The sequence below is a fragment of the Bactrocera dorsalis genome, chromosome 5, assembly GCF_023373825.1.
Source record: "Bactrocera dorsalis isolate Fly_Bdor chromosome 5, ASM2337382v1, whole genome shotgun sequence".
Classification (NCBI taxonomy): domain Eukaryota; kingdom Metazoa; phylum Arthropoda; class Insecta; order Diptera; family Tephritidae; genus Bactrocera; species Bactrocera dorsalis.
Window position 1 is genome coordinate 46437040 of NC_064307.1, and position 13617 is coordinate 46450656.

A 13617-nucleotide genomic window follows, 5' to 3' on the forward strand; every position below is an offset into this window, starting at 1 on the left:
TAAAGGGGGCATAAATTGTGCCCTTGACTGAGTTAAGGGTGCTGTGAAGAGCGACTTCAACAGCACCTGCACCGGGTAGATTCTTAGTGAAAAGGAATTTATCAGCAATTTTTTGATTTTTTACAAGAAGGAGTAGGCTGCCATCGCGAAGTGACGAGATGTTGTTAATATCTTTACTGATAGATTGAATACCTTTATAAATCGCGAAGCAGGAGATGGATGTAATAGGTTTACTGGCATCCCGCGACTTAATGACGAGGTATTTGGGGTCATCCTTCTTTGTTATGGGGAGTTCCGGAAATAGGTCCAACGTTGTTTGTTCAGGCTTTTTTCTTTTAGTCTTCTGGGCTGAGGATAATAGGGCAAACCTATTATCACCCAGATTGTTGGCCCCAGGGGGCATTGTGAAAATATTACTTCTTATGTATACAAAAATGTATGAATGTAGCACAAGTTAACAATAAGAAATAAACACAACGAGAAAATAACAGTAAAAAAGTTTTTTGTGCACAACTGTAAAGTAGCGTTATAACACAGACGCCGCTAGAATGTAGATGCTCAACAACAGCACTAGCGAGAGAAAAAAAAATGCGACCGTACGGTATGACAGCACGGTTTCGACTGACCTGAGGTCGCGATTTAAATGCAATTATTTGCTTAGAAATCATTGTTTCAATAAAATGATGATTCTTCTTTGATATTTACTCTTTCGCCTTGTGAAGGTTAGAAGACGACATAATGATTTTAAATAAATTTCAGGCAAGTCTTCGAAAAATACTTTTACAATGAATGCTAGCAGAATTGAGGCTACTAAATTAAGTTTATTACTTATGCCCCAGTATATGAACACAATTTTCATAATTCCGGAAATAATAATGCAAATGTAAGCAACGGAGCTTTGGAAAAAATGTGCTGTATGAGCAAAACCCTAAATTATCACAATATCGATCTGTCTAATGTCATCATTTTTCTATCCAACATCGTATACTGTTAATGAAATTTGGAGCCATTTATTTTATGAGGTAGGCATATCTTTGACTTTGCGCAACAAATTATTTTTTGTTAAAAGCGTGAAGAAATAACTTTGCCACAGTTTTTTATTCAAAAGTATAGGCATGGAGATATGTACAAAACTAATACAAAACTCTTAAAAAAATAGCATCAGTTAAATTTGCAATTCGAGAAATCCATTTCCGGATGCTGCATTTTAAACCTAAAAATAAATAAATTTAAACTAGTTAAAGAAAACGATTATTTACTGTAATATTTACTTCTCCATTATTTCCATTTTTCTTTTGTCTTCGCTGGTTGGCAATCCCATTTCTTTTTGACGTTGATCGTACATCATTTTCTCAACCAAACTTCGTGTTTCGCCATCCAAATCAGAAAGCTTTGAAGGTTCTGGATTAATTTTACGTGTTGATATAGGTTGATCTGTTGCAACTAAACGGTCCCACCAATTCATTTTATTAATCTAAAAAGATGAAAAGTTCATGATTTTCACACTGAAGATTATTGGTATCATAGAATGTGATTACGACGATTTCTCTAAATAATTGACTAACTTGTAAATATTTGCAGACATTAATTATTCTATTGTAATACGGCATTTCTTTTCATTGTGAAATTTCTTCCAAGTAAATATTTACAATGAATTTAAATGTTATCAACTGTATAACAGAAATAACAGAATATCTGAGACAATGCCGAAAAATGCTAAGGGTTTAGTAATAAAAAATATTTTGGTGTACCGCGGATATGAAGCGTACAAGATTTTGAGAAAATGATAGGAAGGAAAATAACAGAAAGTATTTCGACTCGCGTTATTCGTGTGAATCAAATGGGCAACACCAGAAGAGAAGTTGTTAATAAAGAGCACGAGTAAATCGTATGTTCTAGCAAAATGTAAACATAATTATTCCGAGCAAGTTTACTGCTCCTAATATTAATTTGTATGTGCATATGTACCTTTTCTAGCGTAATGAGAACAGTGTTGCTATCCTGCAGCACCCAAACCGAATCGTCTTGTTTCACTTCTGCACAAAGTTTGCCGTTAATTACAGGTTCCTGGTTTTTTAAACCAACTTTGATCGAGGATTTTCCTATTGTAACATCAATATCTCTTGCTCTCAAAGCTGTCGAAGTCTTCAGAGGAATTTTAACCTGTAACATAAAAATCGTATTTTATTAACATTCGTATTTTATAATGAAAGGAAGTAATGATCATGTCATAAATGACGGTAAGCACGAGTTTCTCCCAGACTGATTTTTAATTATGAATTACAACCGGATACTAAGTACAGTTTTTTGTTGTACATATACAGTCATGGTCACGCAAATAGCACACTTAGTCATAAGAAGCAATCAACCCTAATATAATTGACAAAGATCTTTAAAAGAGTAAAAAGGGCTAAAAATATAATTACTTGTTTATTAATTTATTCATTTACGATTCACGAATTATTAGTATTAATATGGGGTTGAATATAATTAATTTAACTACGAACACACAGCGTTAAAACAGCTTCTAAGGTAGACCCCGAATCGTGGGAAAATTGTGATGCCCAGAAAGAAAATTAATTCCAGTTAATCGCTTTACAGCACATGGTAAAGTTTGCTATAGTGCGCAATTCTTTTTTCCAATAATCATATCGAAAGCTTCGACATCACAATTAGGGCATGTATCTCAAATGATGCCTAATCGTTAAATTTTTTTTAAATAATCATAATGATGCGGTTATGGTACCTGCCTGTTGATTACATAATAACGGTGGTGGGCCACCCCTAGGTTTTATTTTAATAATAAAAGTGTTTTGTAATACGAGACTCCGAATCTAGCAATATCTTCTGTTGTCAAGAATTTCTTAATTTTCACTGCACGCTTGCACGAACAGACAGACATGCTGAAACCAATCAAATTGCTTTTTAAATTTTTTTTCTGAAAATTTAGCATGTGCTAGTTATCTAATTATTTTTGATTAGCAATGGTGTACAGCGTAATATGAGAATTGATATCCTTTGAATTTGTTCAACAGCACTAGTAATCAGGTCAATCGATTTGAAATGAAAACATACCTCGACTTCTTGCAGAGTTTGGGTCCATGAATAGTTATCCAAAGTGCAGCCATTTCCCGAATTTGGTTTGAGTTTGCCAATTTCGTCTTTCTCAGAGTCGTCTTCTACATCATTTATTGGTTTTGAAACCTCTTCTTTAGGAACGATTTCCTCAAATCTAAAATAAATATTAAACGAAAATGTTGTGGTGAATAACGACAGATATTGTGCAACATTTGTGCACATTTCAGTTGTTAAATCTCGGCATGGAGTCATGTGATGAACAAATTATTAAATGAGCATGACGGGCGAATAAAAGGTGACATCTGACCCAGAAATCGAAGCAGCTAAAATTTCTTCAGAACTTTAAGGCTCTAGACTACCAGTTGTTAACCCTCAAACTATAATAAATTTTCTAAAATCTAAGGGATATACCGGGGGCGTTTTACGGAAGCATTTTAAATGTACTAAATCGATTAAAGTATGTTGTTGTAAAGAAATTTAATATATTTATGTCGGATGGGAGAAGTTTTGTATTGAGATCAAACGCATTGTAGGCAGTCAGATAGTTTGTGCTACATAGGCATTTAACTATGTATGAAATCTTGCATTTGAAACTGGTACTTTAATATTTATCATTTTTTAAAAGCTAATTTAAAGCCATGTGGCTTGGTGTCGGCAAAAATTTTAGGGTGGATCCCAACCATAATTCTGAACTTATGCGAACTTTTTAGTATTAAATAGCAAAACTGTGCTCCCGCAACCACCGAATTCGAATCCAATTTGTGGGATATTTTGGCAATAATATTAGAAAACATACAAGCAGAAATCAATTGAAGTGGAAGTAGTATATTTTACATTTCGACAGGAGCAAAATTTACGAAAACGAGTTACTGTTGTCATTGCAGTTTTTAATATTTCCCCATGAAAACTTAACCAAATATTTTTCAAATGTGATTCTATAATACCATGGGTTTTAAAAAAATAGTCTTTAACTGTTGCATGACAAAAATTCGCTTTACGTTCTTCGTTTGTGCGTATTGCTGGCATACCTGAATAAAAGCGTCGAGCAAGGCTTTAACGCCGATGCGGCGTAACTAAATTATAAAATTAAAGAAATAAAATGATAACGAATAAATTTATTAAAATTAACTACTTTTATGCATTAAACAACGCGAGTTAAGAAATTAAAAAAAAAAATACAAAAATTACTTCTTAACACGCAATCAAAATCGAATTTTTCAACTCTCAGCGTTGCCGCCGCGTTTATTTAGCTACTTATGTGCCAGACAATATCTATGGGCATTTAACATTTTAGACAGTAATTTCTAGCTGCCAATTTTAATTAAAGACGGCAGTAAGCGACTTTACATGTGTTGTTTTTTTTGGAGCGGCAGAATTTTGCCGAGTTGACAGTCCTTGTGCGGATAAAAATCCGTGTCCGTTCAGGTTACGTAGACATGTGTATACGTTTACGCTCTTTTAACATACGTAAGGTTTTACCCATTCCTGCTTATATATAATACATATAAGAAGATAAAAAAATAAGAGCACCTAACTCGGTAATATTCGATTTGAAATTATTTTTCCACATGATCATTTTTTTGTTAAACTTTTTTTTGAGGATAAGGTGGCATATTATGCGCAAAAAAATGGGTGTCATCTCCCCAGCTAAAACTTTTTTCTCGGGAATTTCCCGACTAAAGTCAATATGAAGCAGAATGAAGAATCGGCTATTTTGTACAGAGCAAAATTTATATGTTATTTGGTCATTAAAGACGAACATGACGACGACGTAGATATTACTTCAGAAGATTTAGTGTTAGAAATATCTGCATTTAAAATCCTAGTATTCATCAGTTTAAAGTATGTAATTTATGGATATAAATTGAGTTATTGCCCACAAATAGTTTTACAAGGTTATATTAAAACCGGCATCGAAACTACTTAAAGTACGTTGTTTAGTTTGTATACATTTAATTCTCATCCTATATCGCCAAAAGAGCTTTAATTTAATATTTAACTTTTGGTCATTTCTATTTATTTACACAATAAAACAGGTGCAACTGTCAAAAAAACTATAAGTTTCCGTCTACTAAATACATATATCTTCTTGATCTGGAGAATCTTCCCTATCCAATCATACCCATTTTAGTCCTGAAACCGTGGGATGGTATACTAAAATAGACCCGAATTTGGAATATGAAGCTGTTCTCACTCGAATTCAACTATTTGTTATATTAAAATTTGTTTCTAATTTACTTAATGTCGTACCGATACATTCTAAATAAATAAGTTGAGTGTCAAAAAAGTAATATTTGTTTAATTCATTATACAATATTTCACCCCAATTCAACGCAGAAGTTACCGATTGACAAAAAGTCTGAGTAAACGTTTATTGTATATGTATGAATATGTGAATACCTGGTTTCCTGTACAGCAATATTTTGGGCCTTCTTATTATCCTGTTTCGTCACAGATTGGTTCACGTTCCCCGAGTTTTGAGTAATTGCCTTTTCATATTGCTTATTGAAAACACCCAATAGCAATCCTTCCCATTTTTCTTTAGAAGTCCCCGTAAAGAAATCAGTTTTCCTTCGCAAGAAGCTCGCTATTGTATCTAAAAACTGCAACCACACATTTTCAGTTTATGTAAATAATCGAGTGTATGTCAAACCTGAGGAATTCCATCCGTATGCTTTTCGGCAATTGCTAGCAGCAATCCATCAAATTTTTCATCCTCTATATTCATTTTTAATTATTACCTTCGGCAAACTTTTGTAGAATATAGGACCAATCTAGATATCGACTTCTTACTATCGAGAGCGTTATCTTTGAATTTCAAAAGACTGTGTTCACACCATGGCACAACGTTTGCACAATTCCGATTTCTTTGTCGCCGCGATCTGAATGTACCGTTGGAAAGGGGAAGTCCTCCTGATTAAAAAATATATGGACTTATAGGGTCCGCAAACGTTTAGTTTACGAGATATTCGACTTCAAAGTTCAAAAAATCTCAAAATGCGAACATTTCAAACTAAATTAAAGCAGGCAATACTGCTCAAAAATGACTGGAGGGTTTTGGTCCATTCGTCAACATGACCCAGCTAGCGCAGCCAATGTCTTTCAATTCATTAACTATGTATGTATGTCAATGTCGTCGTATATCTCATACAGCTCATCGTTTCATCGAATGCGATATTCGCCGTGGCCAACGCGCAAAGGACCATAAATCTTTCGTAGAACCTTTCTCTCGAAAATTTGCAACGTCGACTCATCAGATGTTGTCTTCATCCATGCTTTTACACCATATAGCTGGACAGGAATAATGAGTGACTATACGGTTTTGTTTTTGTTCATCGAGAGAGGACTTCACTTCTCAATTGCCTACTCAGTCCAAAGTAGCACATGTTGGCAAGAGTTTTCCTGCGTTGGATTTTGAGGCTGATATTGTTGTACTGTTAATGCTGGATCGAGGATAGACGAAATTATCTACAACTTCGAAGTTATTAGCTAGTCTGACCAAAAAAAAAAGAAACGCCAGCAGCTGTACACTCTTATAAAATATTGCACCTGCTCGATTAAGTTCTGCAGCTGGAAATATTTTCTCCAGCAGCAGGTTGGAGAAGTCGCACAATAGGGAGTCACCTTGTCTGAAACATTGTTTGGAATCGAAGGGCTCGGAGAGGTCCTTCCCGATCCTGACGGAGCTTTTGGTGTTGCTCAACGCCAACATTAGCTTTGCGGGGATACGTAGTACATACATAGCGGCATCGAGGGAGTTCCTCTTCGTGTTATATGCGATGTTGAAGAGACTTGTCTTTCACACAATCTTCTTCTTCTTCTTTACTGCCGTAGACACCGCTTACGCGATTATAGCCGAGTCAACAACAGCGCGCCAGTCGTTTCTTCTCTCCGCTACGTGGAGCCTATTGGATATTCCAAGCGAGGCCAGGTCCTTCTCCACTTGGTCCTTCCACCGGAGTGGAGGTCTTCCTCTTCCTCTGCTTCCCGCGGCGGGTACTGCGTCGAATACTTTCAGAGCTGGAGTGTTTTCATCCATCCGGACAACATGATCTAGTCAGCGTAGCCGCTGTCTTTTAATTCGCTGAACTATGTCAAATTCGTCGTATAACTCATACAGCTCATCGTTCCATCGTGGCCAACGCGCAAGAGTTATTCTGCGTTGGTTTTCGATACTGACATTGTTGTTGGTGTTTATTCTGGTTCCCAGATGGACGAAATTATCTACAACTTCAAAGTTATGACTGTCAACAGTGACATGGGAGCCTAGTCGCGAATGCGACGACTGTTTGTTTGATGACAGGAGATATTTCGTCTTGCCCTCGTTCACAGCCAGACCCATTTGCGTTGCTTCCTTGTTCAGTCTGGAGAAAGCAGAACTAACGGCGCGGGTGTTGAGACCGATGATATCAATATCATCGGCATACGCCAGCAGCTGTACACTCTTATAAAAGATTGTACCTGCTCGATTAAGTTCTGCAGCTTGAATATCGAACGGCTCGGAGAGGTCCTTCCCGATCCTGACGGAGCTTCTCGTGTTGCTCAACGTCAGTTTACACAGCCGTATTAGTTTTGTGGGGATACCAAATTCAGATATCGCGGCATAAAGGCAGCTCCATTTCATGCTGCCGAAGGCGGATTTGAAATCGGCAAAGGGGTGGTGTGTGTCGATTCACCTTTCACGGGTCTTCTCCAAGATTTGGCGCATGGTGAATATCTGGTCGGTTGTTGAGTTGCCAGGTCTTAAGCCACACTGATAAGGTCCAATCGGTTTGTTGACGATGGGCTTTAATCTTTCACAAAATACGCTCGATAGAACCTTGTACGCGATGTTGAGGAGGCTTATCCCACCGTAGTTGGCGCAGATTGTGGGGTCTCCTTTTTTATGGATTGGGCATAGCACACTTAAATTCCAATCGTTGGGCATGCTTTCATCCGACCATATTTTGCAAAGAAGCTGATGATCCTTATCAATTCTTCGCCGCCGTGTTTGAATAGCTCGGCTGGCAATACGTCAGTCCCTGCCGCTTTGTTGTTCTTCAGACGGGTAACTGCAATTCGAACTTCTTCGTGGTCGGGTAATGGAACGTCTGTTCCATCATCATCGATTGGGTAATCGGGTTCATCATGTCCTGGTGTTATGCTTTCACTGCCATTCAACAGGATAGAGAAGAGCTTCCTCCATAATTTTAGTATGCTCTGGGCATCGCTGGCTAGATCACCTTTGGGGGTTCTACAGGAGTATGCTCCCAGTATGTTTAAGTAATCGTTCTTATGGTGTCTTGAAACATTTTAATTGTTATAAACATGTGAGATCAATTGCATACTAATCCACTCTCATAAATAATATAATTGCTAGATATTGGGAATTTTAAAATAAAACTGCATCTACTCGTAAATACTACATTAGCCTCCGAAAATGTAGACGTTAACGAATTTAATTTCCAAATACAATAGTTCTTGACAGGCTATCAGATGTATGTATTTTAAATCAATCGTTACAGTTACTAATATAAATGAAAGCGTAAATTATATTATATCCAAAATAACATCTAATAATCTTCGGTTGAAAATATGTTAACGCATTCTTCTTTACTAGCGTAGATACCACTTACGCAATTATAGCTGAGTTATCAATAGCATGCCAGCTGTTTCTTCTTTTCGTAATTTGCGCCAATCCAAGGTGCCAAGTGCAGGTCCCTTTCCAACTGATCTCTCTGACGCAGTCTTGACCAAACTACCACACGCACAAAATTATACAAATGTTAGTTAAGAAGAACAAGAAGCGAAGCAAGTAGCGAAACAAAAAGTAAACAAAGCAGCTACACCGAAAAAAGTTTTCATAATTAAAAAATATGTTTATTTTAGTTTATTCAATTATTTTATTAATGTCAATTTCATATTCATAATTTTTGATTCTCATTAAATCGCATATATGTTTGTCCGTTAGGTGGTTTCTATATTTATTTTGGATTATTTTAAGATTGGAAAAGGCAGCTTCACAGTTGTAGGTTGAACCAAACATAGAATAAAGCTTGTAGATCTCGTTTAATGTGTTCTTATATAAAGTTGAATCCAGATTCTTCCAAAACTCCAAACCGCTCCCCAATGGCACAGTTACGCTCCTTTGCAAACTCCTTAGTTCAGTTTGAAGAGGTTCTTTTTGTTGGCTTATGTCACATATAAGTGGGCTATCGTGGAGAATAATGTTTCTAATTTTATCAAAATCCTTGAATCTCTTATTGAAATCAATAACGATTGATTCCAATACTTCCACATATTCATCCAATTTACCCACGTTTGCTGTTTCCAATATTATTTCTTCTGTACGTGGTAAACTTGTGACTTTTTTCTCCTTAAGTTCGCTAATCAAAATATTTAATTTTCTTTTTAATTAACCTACATTATTAATAAGATCCGAAATAAATTTATTTTTGCCTTGTAAAGCGAGATTTAATTCATTTATAAAGCTGGTAATATCACTCAGAAAGGCAAGGTCTAGTTGGAAATCTTTGTTGGACATTATGTTCGCTAAGCTTAAAGATTCCTCATCATTGAGATCTTGAAGGAAAAGTTGGACTTCATCTTTGAGATTAAACAATCTTTGTATACTTTTCCCACAACTGAGCCATCTAACTTCGGTATATAGAAGCAGGTCTTGATAATCCGAAGACTGTGCGAAACAACCGGCGCTCTCGCTTGTTAACGAAGTATGCGAGCTGCGAGCAGCGAGCTGACTATATAAGTATACAGTAGAGGCCTGCTAATCCGGATCAATTAAAACCGACCTCTATCCGGAATATAAGGGAATCCAGATTACCAAAGACATATCAGAACATTAAGAAAAAATATTTACAAATTTCTGTTTGTTTATTATAAAAAATAATACACATGTTTCAAAAAACAAACTTAAAACAATACATTAAAAATAAATGTTAGAAATTTGTATGTATCAAGCGGTGTAATAAAATTCTAAATTTAATTGAAAAAATCGGTTAATTTTGTTTGGCGAACGCTTTTTTGTTTAGCCTCCATTGCTCGCTGCCGTAGCGTCTTCATGTTTAGCTTTTGGTTCATTGTTTTCGACTTCTTCAACGGAGGAATCGTCGTCACTATGGAGGGGTAAATGGTTGTTATCTCCAATAAGCCATTCACTATTGTCAGATTGTGGCAGTTGATGATTGTTATTATCCATTCTCTGCAACAAAGCTCCGATTTCTATAAGCTCTTGTACATCTTCACGTTGTGACGTCCATTTTTCTTTGAGAACAGACAGAAAAACGCTATCACCTGGATCCTCGTCAGCATTGGAATTGTTTTCAGTATTAACTATATCGTTATTCCCTTATTCGAGATGTTTAATGACTTTGGAAGCATCATTTTCTTCCAAAGACAGGATATGCACCAAGAGGCTTTTAAGATAATACAATTTGGTTAAACGTATTACGTTTTGGTCCATTGGTTGGATAAGAGCTGTGCAGTTAGATAGAAGAAATACGGTTATAATTTTACCATCATCGCTCGTAAGCTGCGCAACCGATGCGTGACAAGAAGCATTATCAACTAGTAATATAGCTTTTCCATCTAGTTTGTTTTCCGCTTGAAAATCCTTTACTTGTTTGACAAACGACTCGTGAAACCATTTTACGAAAATTGTTGAAGTCATCCAGGCATTTTTTGTAGAGTAATATTCAACTGAAAGATCGCTACAGTTCTTAAAAGCTCTGGGATTTTCCGCTTTTCCAATGACCACCATTTTAAGTTTATGTTTGCACAAGCAAGAAATGTTACTCTCTGTTTAGAGGGTTTTCTCCCTTGAAGACTTCTTTCTACAGCAGACACCCATGTTTGATCAGGAAGTAATTTCCAGAATAATGCGGATTCACACAAGTATGAAACAAAGCGCGAGTTACATTCCTATACCCTAAACACCTTGTAATAATATATACTTATGTATGTATATAGTAAATGCTTAATAGCTCACTAACATAAAATTAGGTTCCACATTAGCCTTAGCTGTGGAATAAGAGAGTGAGCGTATTTCGGGTATGCTAACGCCAACTCAACTAAAAACATAAATATATACATACATATATATATAAATAAGTATATATAAGTAAATAAGCTAATGTCGAATGATAATACAGTTAAGCCTAATATTAGAAGCGAACTAACTAAGAATGTTAGTACAGTTAGCATTAGAATAAGGAGTATGTAAACTAATAAGGAATGTAAAGTTAGTCAGTCTTAAGATTCACTTCATTAAATACGGTTGGAAAAAAAGGCCGAAGCTCTTTTTATTTTCAAACGATATAACTGGCGCAGTCGGGTAAACTTTGATCAAAAGATCAAAGAAAGCGAACAAACGTATTGCCGGAAATATTTAAAAAGTTTAATTAAAAAAAAAAATAATCGAAAGTTTTATGCCGAAAAATGAAAAAAGAATCAACATTAATATTACAAAAAATTAAACGATGCATAAATAAGTGAAATTAGTGAGATATATAGAACAAACAAAAGTGGAAAAAGTTTAAAATAAATACTTAAGTATACATTGTACAAAAAAAAGAAAAGTACAAAATTCTATAAAAATCGAAACAAAAGTACAAAAAGTTTAAAATAAATACGAATATAGACGTTTTACAAAAAAAAAAAAGGCAAAGTGCGAAAAAGTACAAAATTCTATAAAAAACGAAACAAAAGTATAAAAAGTTTAAAATAAATACTAAAATAGACATTTTACAAAAAAAAAGAAAAGTACAAAATTCTATAAAAAACGAAACAAAAGTGCAAGCAGTTTAAAATATGTAAATACTAAAATATACATTTTCCAAAAAAAGAAAGTGCGAAAATAGTACAAAAATCTATAAAGAAAAAAAAACGAAAGCTACAGTGGGAAAAATTCAGAAAATTTTTTGGTGAAAATCAAACCCAAATTTATAAAAAATCACACGAAAAATGTTTAGTGAAAATAAAGCGTTATACAAAAAGCACTAAAACCTTAAAGGAAAAAAGAAGTGAAATAAATGCTAAAAGCGATAAAAGTTTACAAAAAGTTGCAAGTCGTGCTAAAAAGTGCTAGTGTCACGTATCACAAAAAAAAGTACAGTACTCGTATACATATATATAAAACACAGTTTCAAAAAAAAAAAAACAGTACAATAATACCGTTTAATATAAAACAAAATTGTTTGCTGTAAAAAGTACAGTATCGACAAAGCTAAAATTTACAGCTTGCAACACGCGTTAAAACAGTAACAACGGAACTTGCGGTATATACATATATACATATATGTATATATAAGGCACAGTTTCGGAAAAACAAACAGTAAAATAATACGGTTTAATATAAAACAAAATTGTTTAAAAAGTACAGTACAGTATAAAGCACAGTTTCGAAAAAAGCAACTATATTTTTACAACCGTTTTGTGAAAAAAAAACAAGTTGAAACCAAATATTTTTGCGGAACCAATAAAACGAATTCACAGTTTAAACAAAAAAATTTTCACATGGTAACAAAATTAAAACCAACTTTCAACATAAAGTAGTGAAGCGTGCTACGAGTACCTACCTCATTATTCATCAATTTTTTTTTTTTTTTTTTTTCGAAAAAAAAAAAAAACGTAATTTTCACATGTGTCTAAAAATATACATATATAAATTGAAAAAAATTAAAATAAAACAAAAGCGAAAAATATTAAAAAGATAAAGAATTGAAATATTATTAATGTGTTAAAAAACATATACATATGTAAATACTGAAAAAAATAAAGCAAATGAAATATGTAAAACGAAAACGAAAAACATATTAAGGAAAAAAAATTTAAAATATTTTTGTGAAAATTTAACAATTTAAAATATATTTCAAAAAAAAAAACGAAAAAAACGTTTCTAAAACACAAAAATATATACAGACAATCGAATATAATCATCAAAATAAGTTATACTGGTTATTGTGAAAATATTGAAAACAAAAAAAATATTAAATATGCATATATATTAATAAAAATAATATTAATATATTAATAAAAAAGAAAAAAAAGGAAAGAAAAATTTCTAAAAGCAAGACTACATACAGTTACGCGGAAAATAATAAGGACAGTGGCATACAATTAACTAAGTTAATGTGCACACAGAAATAGAAACAAAATACAAAGAAAAAGTTTCTAGAACGTTTAAAATTTTCTAAATAAAAGGAGAATACATCTTTACTTTTTCACAACTGGTCCAAAAAGACATACTTCGCGGACCACATCTTCAAACTACATCTAAAACGATTTATTACTACTACAACAATGGAGAATCTAAACCAAACCATCGCCGAGCTGGAGAGGGTTATCTCAAGGCAAGAAGAATTGCTACAAACCCAACAACAAGAAATGCAACAACAACATGCTCAACATCTACTACAACTACAAATGAACCAACAACCACAATTCTACAAATTTCACATGTCACCAAGGGACATCATGGACCAATTCCGGAGAATGAAGCCACTAGACGACCATCACAATCCAAAAGCATTCATTAAAGCGGTC

The 13617-nt window shown here is 34.2% G+C and overlaps 1 protein-coding gene across 1 annotated transcript; it reads right to left on the minus strand.

Moving 5' to 3' along the window:
* Positions 1-1079: 1079 nt before the first annotated feature.
* Positions 1080-5890, minus strand: LOC105232887 (nuclear migration protein nudC). Its single transcript, XM_011214777.4, has 6 exons — positions 5732-5890; positions 5479-5681; positions 3076-3232; positions 1969-2163; positions 1272-1474; positions 1080-1213 (listed from the first exon to the last, which is right to left on the minus strand). Exons 1-6 carry the CDS (start codon positions 5804-5806, stop codon positions 1162-1164), a joined length of 885 nt encoding a protein of 294 aa, XP_011213079.1. The 5' UTR covers positions 5807-5890; the 3' UTR covers positions 1080-1161.
* Positions 5891-13617: the final 7727 nt, after the last annotated feature.

Bases quoted from the DNA above. Each gene is read 5' to 3' on its own strand.
- LOC105232887 (XM_011214777.4), bottom strand. From the start codon at position 5,806: ATGAATATAGAGGATGAAAAATTTGATGGATTGCTGCTAGCAATTGCC. The intron at 2,164-3,075 runs GTATGTTTTCAT...TTTATGTTACAG, and splicing joins AAACTCTGCAAGAAGTCGAG to GTTAAAATTCCTCTGAAGAC. The intron at 1,214-1,271 runs GTAAATATTACA...ATTTATTTTTAG, and splicing joins AAAATGGAAATAATGGAGAA to GTTTAAAATGCAGCATCCGG.